The sequence below is a fragment of the Palaemon carinicauda genome, chromosome 31 (genome assembly GCF_036898095.1).
Source record: "Palaemon carinicauda isolate YSFRI2023 chromosome 31, ASM3689809v2, whole genome shotgun sequence".
Classification (NCBI taxonomy): domain Eukaryota; kingdom Metazoa; phylum Arthropoda; class Malacostraca; order Decapoda; family Palaemonidae; genus Palaemon; species Palaemon carinicauda.
The window spans coordinates 78038447-78055946 of NC_090755.1; the positions used below are offsets into that span (position 1 = coordinate 78038447).

The window sequence follows — 17500 nt, forward strand, 5'->3', positions numbered from 1 at the left end:
GGACTAATGGAATCTTTCAGAACACAAATGTTGTTGTACACTCTTGGAATGTTGCACGCTTTGACTGCTAATGATGACACCAACTGGAATAAAGGGTTAAAAAATTAAACAGCCATAAACATTCACTGTTATGTACAAGTGCAAATGAAAATCTGGGCGGTTTAGAAAGGTTAGAGCCAATTTCCTTGATCACAGTCTCCCAGAAATGTATGTTCATGCACATTGGAACAGCATGTAGCCTACTTCTTATGCAATACAGCATTATACTGTACTATATATGGCTGTAATAGGAAATTGAGATTTATATAAAGCTTCCCCTAAGGTGAGATAGTTTTAAGGTTCCTAAAAGAATCAGCTCTTCTAGACAGTCTATCATTATAACATTTTTAAGTTTTCTCGTTCCAGAACTGTGTACTGTACAATATATACTGTACTATGGTGTTCAGCTTTCAAATGAATCTAAATTAACTTTTCTTACTAAACTATGCTGTAGCACCAAGAAAGTTATACAGTATATTAAACCTAAATGTAGTGTACATATGAGAAAGAGGGGCATAGTTTGAGAATAGTAACAAAAACTAATAATCCTCTAAATTGTAGATATCACAAGTAATTTCTCCCAAAAAAATTTTATATTGCGTATAAAAAATCATCACTAGTGTAGTACACTACTGGAGAATATGAAAAACTACAATATAATCATATATAAAAAGCATTTACCTGATTTTCAGAAATAGCAAAAACAACAATCCTTTTCCAGTGATCTCACCAGCATGAAATTAACATAAAAATGTCTGCAGTGGGAACTTTATCCCTACCTCCCAAAAGTAGTTGTATCTAAAACTTGATAACAAAAAACTATTTGAATATTGAGACATCTTCCTAATCTTCATTATACATTCAGAGGAAAACATAAGATATAATTCATCATTATAGATACAGTATTGATAACCGTAGATGTAAAATAAAGGATTTTACTTGAAAAATGTTGTCAGAAATTTTTTTTTTGTCAAGTTGAATAAAAGAAATTTGACCACTACAGTATTTAAAACATTAATTTTCTTTTTTACACATGTCTTTATCAATAAATCTTAGTTATCTTTCTGAAAAAAAAAAGATGAACTCTTAGTTGCTCGATATATTTTATCAGGCTAATTTCTGTTTTATGAACCTTACCTCACTAATCATTTTGCCATTCTGAGCTTTTATGGTAAAATCGACCAGGAGGTAAAATTTTTAATGTACAGCATTTAAAATTGCAAGAAAATTTATTTGAACATTATATGTGTCACCAATTCATGTTTTTGAAAATTATTCGCACATTTCAGTGTCTGTGAACAATGTTCATTTCACCAAAATTAACCAAAATTTAGTCAATGTGTGATGAGAACGAGACTTTTTACATAACAAAAGTAACGTTACTAAAGATATGAAAGTTTATGAAAGTTTCTTCTTAATAGACATTCAAATATTTTCTTATGTCTAATGTTTTTAGTACTAAACCTGCAGACTTTTTTGGCAAATTAGTAACAGCATCTCAAGAAAATCTAATTCCAGTTTGTATAAATATGTTGACAGACTTCATATGCTTATTCATTCTCCATAGCTCCTCTAGAATTGACAAGAGGTTGAAAAAATAAAAGATTGATAAGTGTAATTTTAATTATAACATTTTATTGAAAAGTATTAATATTGAATAGCTGTAAATTAATAAAGATATTTTTAAATAAACAAAGCAAATAATATTAGGAAGGACATTGTGACATGATTAAGCTGTACATTAATTTTATATCAAAGCTTAAAAAGCATATTAGTGAAATCAAATACCAAGACATCCACAATCAAAGCTTTGTTAGCGATTCTCTTCATTTACTAACCACAACATCTTCCAGTTTCTGAGCCAATGAATAGAAGCCCTTCTTGTAGGCAAGAATGGAAGGCGTATGTCCGTAGCAGTTGGATGTGGTCAGTGCTTCTTCAGCTCCTGGAACCTCGAGTAAGGCCCAGGTCAGTCGGTCCAACCCATAATATGCGCTGAAATGGATCCATGTTGGGAATTCGCCGACTTCTATTTGAAGAATAAGAAAATGCTATATAAATTTGTAAAGTAGTACACATTAAATAAATACTTATGTAGAAAGGGCATAACAATTTTAAGATAGGTAGTTACATAAAGAAATAGATGTACGAAAAGATAATTCGTGCTTTTAGACCCTATCTTTACAACTTATAAAAAAAAGATAATTCATGCTTTTAGACCCTATCTTTACAACTTATAAAAAAAAGATAATTCATGCTTTTAGACCCTATCTTTACAACTTATAAAAAAGATAATTCATGCTTTTAGACCCTATCTTTACAACTTATAAAAAAGATAATTCATGCTTTTAGACCCTATCTTTACAACTTATAAAAAAGATAATTCATGCTTTTAGACCCTATCTTTACAACTTATAAAAAAGATAATTCATGCTTTTAGACCCTATCTTTACAACTTATAAAAAAGATAATTCATGCTTTTAGACCCTATCTTTACAACTTATAAAAAAGATAATTCATGATTTTAGACCCTATCTTTACAACTTATAAAAAGATAATTCATGATTTTAGACCCTATCTTTACAACTTATAAAAAGATAATTCATGCTTTTAGATGATATCTTTTACAATTTATAAAAAAAAACAATTTAAGCATTGAGATCTTATCTTTTCATTTTCTTTTTTTATTATAGGCTATAGGGACAATTTTAAAGTGGAATGATAACACAGTTAAAATAGTACAGAAATTGAAACTTCAAAAATAAGAAATAGATGGCTATAGACCATAAATATGTATTTAAAGATATACAGTACAGTACAGTACAGTATATGGAAGCAAAGCCAGATATAGCAACCTATAAAATTATTTATCTATTTACCAATTTTATTTCTATAATGAAAACAAATAAATTTGGTTTTCTTATTCTAAGATAAACAGACAACTGCAACTGCAGATGAAGAAAAGAGTGGAAGAAAATTGGTTTCATTATCTACAACTGTTAATGATCAATACTAAGTAAATTTCTCCTATAACCAAACCTCGACAATTGAAACACCAAAATTTCATCATTGTATGGAAACATGTGTATACTCTACCTTTTTTTAAATACAGTACTGTATCGAAAGATATTGAATGTTGCTTGCTTAGTGCATGAAATTTTAATACACTTCTGCCAAGTTTCCTTTGAACGACTTAGAATAAACAATGCTTTCTTATATAAACAAATGAAACATGACTGTGAGATCTGTCCACAAGCTTATACAGTATTACAGTTATCAATTACAATTTCAAATGCGATTAGCAAGCGTCTTTGAAATTAGCTTTAAAATTTAGCGTAAGCCAAAGAAGTCATTTAACCAAATATACAAACAAAGAGCAAAGGTTTTAAACTGGATTTAAAGCCCCTGCATTTAAACACATCAGGGAATGCCTTTCTGAACAACGCTGTCATTTTAGACGAGAGGTATTTTCAATGCAAAATCTTTACGAGTTTCTAAATTTAGTTCATCAAAGGATTCTTTCCAATATTCAAAGGACTGATCTGTTTATGAGATGAAAATTGTCCTCACAGCAATGTTGGACTTTGTGTAATTGGTTATTATTATTATTATTATTATTATTATTATTATTATTATTATTATTATTATTATTATTATTATTATTATTATTATTATTATTATTATTATTATTATTAGTATTAAATGCTAAGCTACAACCCTAGTTGGAAAAGCTGAATGATATAAGCCCAGGGGCCCCAACAGGGAAAAAGCTCAGTGAGGAAAGGAAATAAGGAAAAATTGAATATTTCAAGAATAGTAACAATATTAGAATAAATATTTCTCTTATTCTCTTATTTTAATGTATTTATTATGATAGTAACACCTTGTCCTGCTAGATCTTCTAGCTTTTTATTATTTCTCTCCAGCAATATATAACCATCTTATATTTAATTGAATTACACACTGTGCCTACATAGGTAATCGAACACTTTAGATATTAAGTTATGAGATATTCACAGTAATACATGAAATTTGCATAATTAATAACCACAGACTTTAAAGATAACCAGTTATGTCTCACCTCTGTGTATCGAAGGCTCTTCAATCTTTGTTAGGGGCATTCGATGCTTTACCTTTTCCGCTAGCTTCTGGTCGAGATCCTCACAGATTGGGTTAATATTAAGGGCCTAGAAAAAAAAGGCAGTATATAAACTATTGAATCTCATATTGTAAACCAAAATTTTGATTTACTACAAGTTTAAATAATAATATTGACTGGCGAGCATTAATACAGGACAACGTAGAATAATACAGTTTAGAAAATGTTACTACCAAACCTAAATGCATGAATAAATTCTAATAAAACTAAGCACTCACGATGGTGTCCAACTTACCTGTTTATATAAAAAATTGTATTTCGTTATATAAGGGATTTTGACGAAGGAAAAATCTATTTCTGGGGAGAGACCTGTGACGCCCGGTGAAAAGGGTCCTTCTTTACACTTTTCTAATATAAATCTTCCAAATATACTAGAGAAAGATAAAAGCATGGAATGCAGATGTTACTACCATCGCGCAATCACCTTGTGGGTGTCGTGTATTTAACAAGGGAGTGTGAAAATCACTATTCACAGGCTGTCTTCCATTTAGATAATCCCTTCATCAAAGGGGAGGGCCGTGGCAGGCCTTAGAGAATACAGTTGGGCTACCCCACCGACACCTACTACTCGCGCTCTCCAGGTCATCCTTCTGTTTTGGACTTGCCCGCAAAGTCTATAAGTGTTTTGTATCTCGTTATATTTCATTCTATGATGGCCTTCAGAAACAACAACAACAATAATTACAATAAATTAAGAAAATTATGCTGACCTGGCACATAAACTCTGTTGGGTTTGCAACACATGCTAGAATATCCCTAAGTGTATCCATGTGACTCTCGCACTTCAGTTGTCGAGAACCCAGGTCGACTCCGTTGACTAGAATGTTGATTTGTAGAATGGATGAGGTTTTCAAAAACTCCTCTGAAAGAATAGTAATTATGATAAAACAAAAATTATGGATTATTATATTTCTGGGTGTATTATGTATATACCAATTCTAATATCCACGGTTTTGCTCATTTGAAATTGGAGTCATTTACTTTCATTAGACCATCTTAGTCAATAATAATTAATTTGTAAATCAAGTAGTAATGATATCAATAACAATTAGCAAATACAAAACTGTAGTTTTAATTGTGTAATTCAGACATACCTGGCATTGTAAACCATACGGTGTATGGATTTAGGAGATGATATTTTTGAATGGGCACTGGGTTCCTTCCAGGGACTTCTATAAATATCTGTAGAGAATCTGATTTTGCCACTTCGTCATTAAGTATAATGTACAGTTGTTTCTGTGTCTGCAAGTTAAATATACATTTATTAAGTTTTAGATTTGTATAAGAGCATTATTATCAATACTGATAACATTAACAATGTAAAACAATAATTAATTTTTTTTTAAATAAATATTGAAGAAAACGCCAAGAATTAGAGTGGCTCACTAAACTTTGGTGGGTTAGTGACTATATTGGGAAATGTGGCCCAATTAGGAAAGCAGACTTTTCCCCATTTCCCCAATTAACATAGATGCAGTAACTTGTTTTTACTTGACCATTTAAGTCAATGAGGATTAACAATTTGTAAGTCAAGTAGAAATGATAGCAATAGCATAGAGAAGTGCAGGTAGTAGGTTGTTATTATTATTATTATTATTATTATTATTATTATTATTATTATTATTATTATTATTATTATTATTATTATTATCCAAGGTACAACCCTAGTTGGAAAAGTAAGATGCTATAAGCCCAAGGGCTCCAACAGGGAAAAATAGCCCAGTGAGGAAAGGAAATAAGGAAATAAATAAATGATGAGAATAAATTAACAATATATTTTAAAAACATTAACAGCGTCAGAACAGATATGTCCTGAATTTGATAAATTCAGCAATGCTAAGAGAGGAAGACTAACCACATAATAAAAAAAGGGGCTTACTTATTAATGACAGACAAATGGAATATGGTATCTGTTTCATGCCAAAAGACATGGCACTAAAGGGGCGGGGTCAGGCGGATGATTTTGTCACTAGTTTTAACACAAAGATGATTTACAAAAAATTTACAAACAGTAATTAACTTCAGTTAACTAATTATTGAAGATGGCCCACAATGATTCAAATAAACATCAAGGAACATTAACAATCTGGGAACAAGGCCAACATATCCATTCGTTTATAAATTGATATAGTCCAATTCATGTTCAGTATACACACTGAAGATTTAATGTTAAAAAATGATTTAATGTTTAGTCGTATGTTCTGAAATTTTGTAAAAAAAAAACTAATGTTCAAATTGGAACAATACTATAATGATTGCTAGACCTGGATAAAAGAAAATATTAAACAAATAATTATACAAATTTCAGTAAAATTATGAAATGTAAAGAAGATGGGAAACAGAAGGATCAGTAAAGTCTGGAATGCAAGTAAAAAAAAATATACTACAGTAGTAAAAGTTAGTGAATGATGAAATAAAGAATTATTAACAAAAACAGCGATCATAGTAAGGCTCATTTGTCTGCTTAAAAAATCAAATATTAGACATAGAAATTAAGAAATTTCTATATTGGTATAAATCATAAAAATCTTGTTGAAAAACATACGAAAGTAAAATTTTGAATTTACCATAGTAATTTTTCTCGAAGACACCTTGAACTTTGCAGCCCTTTCATCAAGGAAGTCCACATAGAGTTTGTTTTTGTTGAGAATCTTAATGGCCTCACAGAGGACCTCTTCGACGAAGTGCAAATCCGAATTGCGAACTTTGAGACGGTGCCAGTCCTTATAAGAGTAGAGAGCTGAAAGGTTAAGATATTTTAGAAATAATCTAACATAGTGTAAGGTTCCTGCTATCCCTTGCCTTCTTTTTATTGCTCAAGTGTATGTATTCATCCCTTTTCTACTTGTTAGTTTATTTATTCATTTCTTTGAGCAACTTTACATAAAAACAACTACTGCAAGCTCCCTATTTTGACCAAACTTGCTAGTCATATTGGGTAATACCCAATGATGTATCTGTAACATTTTTGATAAAGTAATGTACATCAAAGTACAAGTATGCAGCAGTATTTTTGAAATAGTAATGTTAAGTAAATGGCCAATATATTTTTAGTTTAATTTTTGTTTATGAACAAAATTACGTAAAAACTAAACCCGTTAAAATGAAACTTGGTGGATCTCTCTCTCTCTCTCTCTCTCTCTCTCTCTCTCTCTCTCTCTCTCTCTCTCTCTCTCTCTCTCCATCTTCTGGGGGGGGGGTTTGGGGTCTCTCTCTGTCTCACACTCCCTCTCACACTCTCTCTTTTTCTTTCTTCTTTTCTCTCTCTCTCTCTCTCTCTCTCTCTCTCTCTCTCTCTCTCTCTCTCTCTCTCTCTCTCTCTCTCTCTCTCTCTCTCTCTCTCATGCCTGGTATGAATCAAGGACAAATCGATTAGATTATGAAGTACATCGCACTGGAGTTCAGAGCAAAATAAGACTGCTTGGCGTAGCGAAGGTATGCTCTCTACTAAGTACCCCTCTTGTAGTTAATCCTTTCCTTTCGTGTCTTTCTACTAGGCTGTCTACCCTCACCAAGTTTCATATCTCCTTTGAGAGCATATCCTTTTTGGGCGAGTGCTGTGGAAATGTGGCCATAGCCTTGTTCAAACTAATTTTGATAAATTAATTACCACACGAGGTTCAATAGCTTTTGTGTGTGTATGTGAGTCACATGCACATGCATTTGACTAATATATATATATATATATATATATATATATATATATATATATATATATATATATATATATATATATATATATATATATATATATATATATATATATATATATATATATATATATATTATATATTATATATATATATATATATATATATATATATATATATATATATATATATATATTATATATATATATATATATATATATATATATATATATATATATATATATATATATATATTATATATATATATATATATATATATATATATATTATATATATATATATATATATATATATATATATATATATATATATATATATATATATATATATATTATATATTATATATATATATATATATATATATATATATATATATATATATATATATATCAGTAATTGGAGCTACCATTACTTTCTTATATAAATATATGGAAATTAAGATAGATCTTAATTTCCATATATTTATATAAGAAAGTAATGGTAGCTCCAATTACTGATATAATATATATATATATATATATATATATATATATATATATATATATATATATATATATATATATAGATAGATAGATAGATAGATAGATAGATAGATAGATAGATAGATAGATAGATAGATAGATAGATAGATAGATAGATAGATAGATATAGATAGATAGATAGAGATATTTATATATATATATATATATATATATATATATATATATATATATATATAAATATCTATCTATCTATCTATCTATATATATATATATATATATATATATATATATATATATATATATATATATATATATATATATATATATATATACTGTATATATATGCAGATGATACTATAAAATGAACAGAGTTATTACATGATTATGGACATTTCAATTACCTTACAAACAAATATACGAATGCTTATTCACTCTATAATATTCATAGAAATAAATAGAAAGGCCACACAATGATAGTTAACAATCTATCCATACCTGACAAGTGTGCCATTGAAAACTGGCTGTCATTGACGCCTAAAAGCAGCCCCAAGACCTTCTCGGGTTCGAAGAGCTGTCCGATCTCGCTCCTTCCATGCCCGGCTATGTGGGCCATGAACCGGGGAGAAATGATGACAATCTGGAGAATGAATGATGATCTGTTTAGAGGAATTAAAGGTTTAAAGGCCGCTCATGAATGGCAGAGGCAAGGAACAGTGACGTTGCCCTATCGAGCAGGACAATGCAAATGGAATGAGGAACTGTTTAGAGGAATTAAAGGTCTAAAGGCCGCTCATGAATGGCAGAGGCAAGGGACAGTGACATTGCCCCATCGAGCAGGACAATGCAAATGGAATGAGGAACTGTTTAGAGGAATTAAAGGTTTAAAGGCCGCTCATGAATGGCAAAGGCAAGGGACAGTGACATTGCCCCATCGAGCAGGACAATGCAAATGGAATGAGGAACTGTTTAGAGGAATTAAAGGTCTAAAGGCCGCTCATGAATGGCAAAGGCAAGGGACAGTGACATTGCCCCATCGAGCAGGACAATGCAAATGGAATGAGGAACTGTTTAGAGGAATTAAAGGTCTAAAGGCCGCTCATGAATGGCAAAGGCAAGGGACAGTGACATCGCCCCATCGAGCAGGACAATGCAAATGGAATGAGGAACTGTTTAGAGGAATTAAAGGTTTAAAGGCCGCTCATGAATGGCAGAGGCAAGGGACAGTGACATTGCCCCATCGAGCAGGACAATGCAAATGGAATGAGGAACTGTTTAGAGGAATTAAAGGTTTAAAGGCCGCTCATGAATGGCAGAGGCAAGGGACAGTGACATTGCCCCATCGAGCAGGACAATGCAAATGGAATGAGGAACTGTTTAGAGGAATTAAAGATTTAAAGGCCGCTCATGAATGGCAGAGGCAAGGGACTGACATTGACCTATCGAGCAGGACAATGCAAATTGAATGAGGATACATATGATCAGCGCCCAAGCCCCGTCTCCATCAAAGCTAGGACTAAGGAGGGCCAGGCAATGGCTGCTGATGACTCAGCAGATAGACCTATAGGCTTTCTCAAACCCCCAATCCTTAGCTCACAAGGATGGTGAGGTTGCAGAGACCAATGAAACTAACGAGGTTGAGCGGGACTCGAACCCCTGTTTGGCGTTCACCAGTCAGGGACATTACCACATCGGCCACCACAACCCTAAAATATAAGGTGTTTTCTTTTGTTCTACGAGATATGCTAGTCTGTAATACAGAAAATTTTGGGTTAAGCTTACAGAGGTGACTTGTGTACAGTAATGCAGAGATGATGAGAATGGAAAATGCAATAGAAGACGAAATATCTTTGGAAAGAGAAAGAATTAATGCGGTAAAATCATTTAAGTATTTAAGAGCTATGAACTCCAATACATGGCCATTAGAATTGGAGTTTAGTGAAAGATTGCAAAATGCAAATCATACTATGGTTAGGTTAGGTAAAATTTGGAAATCAAATCGCCTGAAATTACATTAAGAAATGAGCCTATACATCAGTTTAGTGAGATTTGTGATACTGTATGGACGTGAGTCGTTGTATGACGATGAAGCAGATTTAGTAGATGTGAGAACAAAGCCTTAGAAGGATGTTAGTAGTTACATTGCAGGACAGGATTAGTAATGAAACTATAAGAGAGATAACTCGAGTGCCATATGAGGATGAGATCATGGCGAGGGGTAAATGGAGATGGTTTGGGCATGCTCTTCGCACTCCCAAGAGAGATTAGTTCACCAAACCTTCATCTGGGCTCCACAAGGCAATAGAAGTGTTGGAAGACCTAGGCCTACATGGCTGAGAATTATGAAACGTAAAGTAGGAGATGATGAATGGAGAAGTATTGATTTGAAAGTTCAAGATAGAGATGACTGGCGAAATCTAACCGAGGCCCATTGCGTAGGAGGAGGTGATGATGATATATACAAATATATATATGTCTGTTTTTATGTGAAGGTATATCGTAATAAAACAATTCCTAACTAATACACAATACTGTATACAACACAAGTAGCCCAGAGGTACCGCACTATAGGCCTACCTGCAACCTGGCTTCTTTCAATCTCACGGCCTCTAGGCCTCCAACGGCATCTTCTATCTCCTCCACATTTTTAACTTCGACCCTGGAAAAGAATGTTACAAAATTAATAAACATTTGAAAATATATTATTATTATTATTATTATTATTATTATTATTATTATTATTATTATTATTATTATTATTATTATTAGCTAAGTTAAAACCCCAGTTGGAAAAGCAGGATGCTATGCCCAAGGGCTCCAACAAGGAAAAATAGCCGATTAAAGAAAGGAAGTGAGGGAATAAATACTACAAGAGAAGCAATGAGCAATTTAAATGAAATATTTTAAGAACGGTAACAACATTAAAATAGATCTTTCATATATAAATTACATATATACCTTGTTATTGGAGGTACTCTTTTCCAGCACAAGGACATCCACAAATATACTTGGACTTCACCATGTGGCAATTACAAAAATCAAATAGATCACATTGCCATGAATAAAGAGAGGAGGACTTTGAGAAATGTAAAAAGCTATAGAGGTGCACATATTGGTAGTGATCACCAGCTCCTCATTGCCACAATGAAATTAAAATTGAAAGTACCCAGCAGAAATGTAGATAGAATTCCTAGGTTTGATACAACTAAGCTTCTAGAAAATGACGACAGAGAAACATTTGCAATTGAATGTAGGAATTGATTTGCAGTCTTAATGAGACTTTAAAAGATGAAAAGCAGACAATTAATGAAGAATGGCGTGATATTAAGAGCATGTATCAGTCAGTTGGTACTGAAGTTTTCAGTCAGTTGGTAGGCTACTGAAGTTTTGAGACATGAAGTTACAAGGAGAAAACCATGGATATCAAATGTTACTTGGGATACTATAAAAAAGGAGACAAAGATAGAAATTTATTGCTGAATGTTTTCGAGGAAGTAATGAAAATTACAAGGTAGAGCATGCTTAGTATTACAGTATTGATAGTGAAGTCAAAAGAAAGGGAAGAAATGACTCGAGAGAATATTTAGACAGGAAAGCAGATGAGGCTGACTAAGCTATGAATTCAGGATGTGGCTATGGTGTAAGAATTGCTCCCAGAATTATTAATGAAATCTCTACTGGGGCAAAAAAGAAGCATATACCCATCAAAAAGAGCGAGGGATCTATTATAACAACAGAAGATGAAGAAAGGCACCTTTGGATGAAGTACTTAAGTGAGGTCATGAATTGGAAATATGAAGGGAATAATTTGATTGAAATGCCTGAAGCTGAGGAAGACCTTGATGTGCCCTTGAAGGAATTCAGTGAGTTTAAAGTCGAATATTTCATTAAAAAACTCAAGATATGGAAAGCCCCTGGATACGATGAAATAACTGCTGAGGTGATATTGGCCGAAAAGGAAGTAACTCGCAGAATACTTACACGATTATTTTCTAGAATGTGGCGTGAAGAGGCAAAACCTGATGAATGGGAGCTGGGAGCGTTGGTGAAAAAAAAAAAAAGAGATCTGACTGATTGCAATAATTACAGTTATCACACTTACGTCAGTTGTCATGAAAATATATAGTACGTTCATTCCAGACTAGAGAGAAAGATTGTTGAAAAGCTAAGAGATGAACAAGCAAGATTTAGAAAAAGTAGAAGTTGTACTGACCAAATTTTCATTTTAAGACGTGATACAGCAATGTGTAGAATATAGAAATCCCCTTTTAATGGCATTTGTGGACTATGAAAATACCTTTGAAAGTGTGCACCGACCATTTCATGGAGAGTTATACGTTAAATATGTAAATTTGATTGTCTGTTCATGATCATAGCAAGTGAAAAGTTAATGTTAGCGGAGTCCTATCAAATGAATTTCCAGTGAACAGTGGAGTAAGCCAAGGGAATGTGTTGTCACCTATGTTGTTTATGGGTTTTGTAATGTATAGAACATTTGGGGATGGTGAAGGATTGGACTGGAATGGTTACAGGAAATTAGTTGACCTAGAATGTGCTAATGACGCTATCCTTATTAGCAGAACACCACAGAACTCGCAAAGCTTGGTTACGTGAATGCATGAAATATCACATGAGGTTAGGCTTAAGGTGAAAGGATTAAGGAAGTAGAATCATTTAGATATTTAGGATCTATGATCTCTAATATAGGATCTTTAGAATTTGAGTTGAATGAAAAATTGAAAAAAGCAAATCAAACAATGGCTAGGTTAAGTAAAATTTAGAAATCAAATATACTGAAATTACATATAAGAATCAGGCTATATATCATTTTAGTGAGATCGGTGTTACTCTATGGACATGAGTCGTGGTATGACAATGAAACAATATCCAACAGATTTTGTAGATTTGAGAACAAAGCCCTCAGAAAAATATTAGGAATTAAATGGCAGGGCAGGATTAGAAATGAAACTTTCTGAGATTACTCCAGTGCCATATGTGGATGAGATCATGGTGAGCGGTAGATGGAGATGGTTTGGGCATGCTCTTCGCACTCCTCAAGAGAGATTATTTCACTAAACAATAATCGGGCTCCACAAGGCACTAGAAGAGTTGGAAGACCCAGGCCTACATGGCTGAGGACTATGAAGCATGAAGTAGATGGTGAATGAAGAAGTATTGATTTAAAAACTCAAGATAGAGACGACAGGCGGAATCTAACTGAGGCCCTTTGCGTCAATAGGCGTAGATGATTTTATATATATATATTATATATATATATATATATATATATATATATATATATATATATATATATATATATATATATATATATATATATATATAATATATATATATATATATATATAATATATATATATATATATATATATATATATATATATATATATATATATATATATATATGTATGTATGTATTATTCGTGAATGACTAAATGATCAATCATGCCTCAAAAATTGCTGAAGATTTTTTTTTAAATCATAAGCCATTTATTTCGCCAGGATAATTACATCTGCCTCTTCAATCCGCAGTCCATGTCTGAATGTCTAAGAACGACATTGAAAATCAGAAGTAATAGGAGGTCGAATTTTCATGATAGCCCCCAACAACTTGCTAGCGCCTACGCATGTTAACCCATCAAGTATAAACAGCCGTTACCATCTCCCAACGGTCACAACAACAGGTGAGACTACGCTGCCACCTTGCTACGCTGTCAGCTGTCACCTGCCAACGTGCCATTTGTTAAGATGAAATTGCCGTCACCTGTCTGTGTTTCTTGGTACGTTCATGTGGCTGTTTGTCAGCGAATATTCATCAGTATCAAGAACCATTCAGTCCCGCCTAAGTGACTTTCAAACCGAGTTTGAATTTCCCGCGCTTTTCTCGTGGCCGTATGGTTTGGCAACCTGATATTGCCCTAAAATTAAAATGACTTAAAGCGAGTAATTCATTATGTTCAATTTTCTCACGCGGGTGAAATTCTAATTCTGAGAAACAGAAGGTAAGAAATCTGTTTTTAAATGCCATTCAACTAACTGGAGCCATTCGATGAAACTGTGAATATTCAAAGGTGAAATTATAGTTTTTAATGTCTAACGGTTGAAAGTGTGCCACACAAACATCTATCTATCGGTTTAGCTTTATTTTATTTATACATAGCCTAGACTTGTTTAGTAAATTAACCCCTATTGCTCTCATTTTCAAATATGTATAATCTGTTCCAGAAATATCCTTCCAATACAAAATATTAGGTTACATTTAATTGAGTTTTACATATAATTTAGGTAACCTAATAGTTTGAGGTTCAACTGAAATGGAGACACCTTAAAGTATAAAAAAAAAAAATTCAGATTGAAGGTAAATTAAGTAGAAACTGTGACTGCATTAAGAAATATAATACCCAGTAAAGCTATACTTGATCTGATTCTGATTGATTTGAGTCAGTAGAACGAATATTATTATTATTATTATTATTATTATTATTATTATTATTATTATTATTATTATTACTTGCTAAGCTACAACCCTAGTTGGAAAAGCAGGATGCTATATGCCCAAGGGCTCCAACAGAAAAATAGCCCAGTGATGGAAGAAAATAAGGAAAAACTACAAGGGAAGTTTAGGAACACAATAACATTAAAATAAATCTTTCATACATAAACTATAGAAAAAACTTGAAAATATCAAGAGGAAGAGAAACAATATAGAATAGTGTGCCCGAGTGTACCCTCAAGCAAGAGAACTCTAATCCAAGACAGTGGAAGACCATGGTACAGACTATGGCACTACCCAAGACTAAAGAACAACGGTTTGATTTTGGAGTGTCCTTCTCCTGAAAGAGCTGCTTACCATAGCTAAAGCTATAGTTCCAAAGTATTGATTTTGAACACAGTATAAGAACCAAATCAAAACTACATTGACTCTTCTGTGTGTGTGTGTGTGTGTATGTGTGTGTGTGTGTGTGTGTGTGTGTGTGTGTGTGTGTAGCGTGCACGATCATTTGAAATTGTACTCAATAAACACACAATGCACACAGACTGCAATTATATATATATATATATATATATATATATATATATATATATATATATATATATATATATATATATATATATATATATATATGTGTGTGTGTGTGTGTGTGTGTGTGTGTGTGTTGTCGCATCCTCAACCATTTGAAATACATTCATCATACACAATGCACACAGACATAATGCAAATTCCCATAAATTATATTTCACCCTAAGCGCACAAAAAAAAAAAGAAAAGAAAAACTTAATAAAGAGCAACACCTGGCTAGTTTTGACAGTCAGCGAAATAGCATGGGTAGGTTTTACACGCCAACCTGTTTATAAACAGCTTAATCTTCTCTACGCAGAAAAGTCATTCACGTACGAAGTCTTATATTTAGGCAAAGAAGAAGATGAAGAAGAAGAAGAAAAAGAGGAAGAAGATTGCACATTCTTCAGCCATTATAAATATCTGTGACTAAGCCCTAAGGCCTTTTCTTTTCTTCTTTCTTTCCTCTGCCAAAATTAGAAGGAATTTAGGCCTGAATTAACATATATATAAATATACATTGTGTATATATATATATATATATATATATATATATATATATATATATATATATATATATATATATATATATATATATATATACACACACACACACACACATATATATATATATATATATATATATATATATATATATATATATATATATATATATATATATAGCGGAATAAAAAGTGTGATCTATTGAGACAAGTTTACAAAAGAGGTAAGAAAAAAAAAAAACTTGTCCCGTTCGCACAGGATTTATGGATTTGGAATATATAGCCATACGCTGGGGCCTGTGAGGCCATTCATCGCTCAAATACATCTATTACTAAACTCACTGAAACAAAATTAAAGCTAAAGTCTTTTCTAATAGTCTTTGGGTGAGAGAACATTAACTTGTTTATCTTTAGTGTGATTGTATTATATATATATATATATATATATATATATATATATATATATATATATATATATATATATATATATATATATATATATATATATATATATCTTACCTGACTGCTTGACATCCTTCTTCTTTGGGAACCATTTGAGTGAACAATTCGCATAGGTAATTCTTCCAATCAGCGCCATCTTGTGCATAGAGTATAACAATGTGGACCTCGCCGCTTTCTCCTGAAAATAGTAATGATAATAATAGTAATAAGAATCGAAAGCATATATACATAAATAGATATGCAAGTATTTATCTATATCATCCGGACAATTTCTCTTTCTTACATTTCAATTGAAAATCTAAGTTCTATATTAGTTTACATAAATGATGAATTAATTTACCATGTCAGAAATTCATTGGTTTGCGTCTGCTGACTTGTGAATTTAACTATACTTGTCGTTTGTAGACTAATATGAGTATATGTATTTGATATAAGACGCGAACAATAAGTACTCTTTCATATTGGTTATTACATTTTAACAAAAAAAAAAAAAAAAAACGGGAGACGATTAACGAGATGTAAAAATTATCTAATTGTTTCAATGAATTTTTTTCGGGGCATTTAATATTAATCATTTGTCTTATTTTTTTATTCATTATTCACCGTTGATTGATTGATTATGAGGTGCTGGCTCCTATTTTGATTAGAAATGCATTTAGGTATACAAATTTAAAGACTTTACCACTTTATATATATATATATATATATATATATAGAGAGAGAGAGAGAGAGAGAGAGAGAGAGAGAGAGAGAGAGAGAGAGAGAGAGAGAGAGAGAGAGAGAGAGAGAGAGAGAGAGTGTATATGCAAACACAGCCCTTCTGAGTGGGATACCTTAACGTGGTGAATGTGTTTGTGTATCGCCATGATCAAGGCCACTCATACTAGGTTGGTTTGCTGTGAGCGATCTGAATAGTCTCCCACCATCACCAATATGCAGTGGCCAGTGTGATAATGAAAATGTTCAAACCCCAGACATGTCTTGGTCATATCTGAGTCCTTTGTCCAGCAGTGAACTAGAAATGGTAGCATTTGTTGATGTATATAGGCATGTATATGTGTATGTATTAGTAAAATGTGTCAACTATGCTATATTTCATTTAAAAAATA

The 17500-nt window shown here is 32.1% G+C and overlaps 1 protein-coding gene across 1 annotated transcript in view; it reads right to left on the reverse strand.

Moving 5' to 3' along the window:
• Nucleotides 1-17500, reverse strand: part of stumps (DBB domain-containing protein stumps) — a 33394-nt gene that overhangs the window by 11774 nt on the left and 4120 nt on the right. The window contains exons 2-10 of the mRNA XM_068355751.1: nt 16449-16569; nt 10926-11007; nt 8847-8988; nt 6766-6938; nt 5293-5440; nt 4909-5060; nt 4121-4226; nt 1878-2068; nt 1-83 (exon numbers count right to left, since the gene is read on the reverse strand). The exon at nt 1-83 is cut by the window's left edge and continues 356 nt beyond it. Coding sequence (XP_068211852.1) covers nt 1-83; nt 1878-2068; nt 4121-4226; nt 4909-5060; nt 5293-5440; nt 6766-6938; nt 8847-8988; nt 10926-11007; nt 16449-16569 — 1198 coding nt within the window. The remainder of the gene's footprint in view (nt 84-1877; nt 2069-4120; nt 4227-4908; nt 5061-5292; nt 5441-6765; nt 6939-8846; nt 8989-10925; nt 11008-16448; nt 16570-17500) is intronic.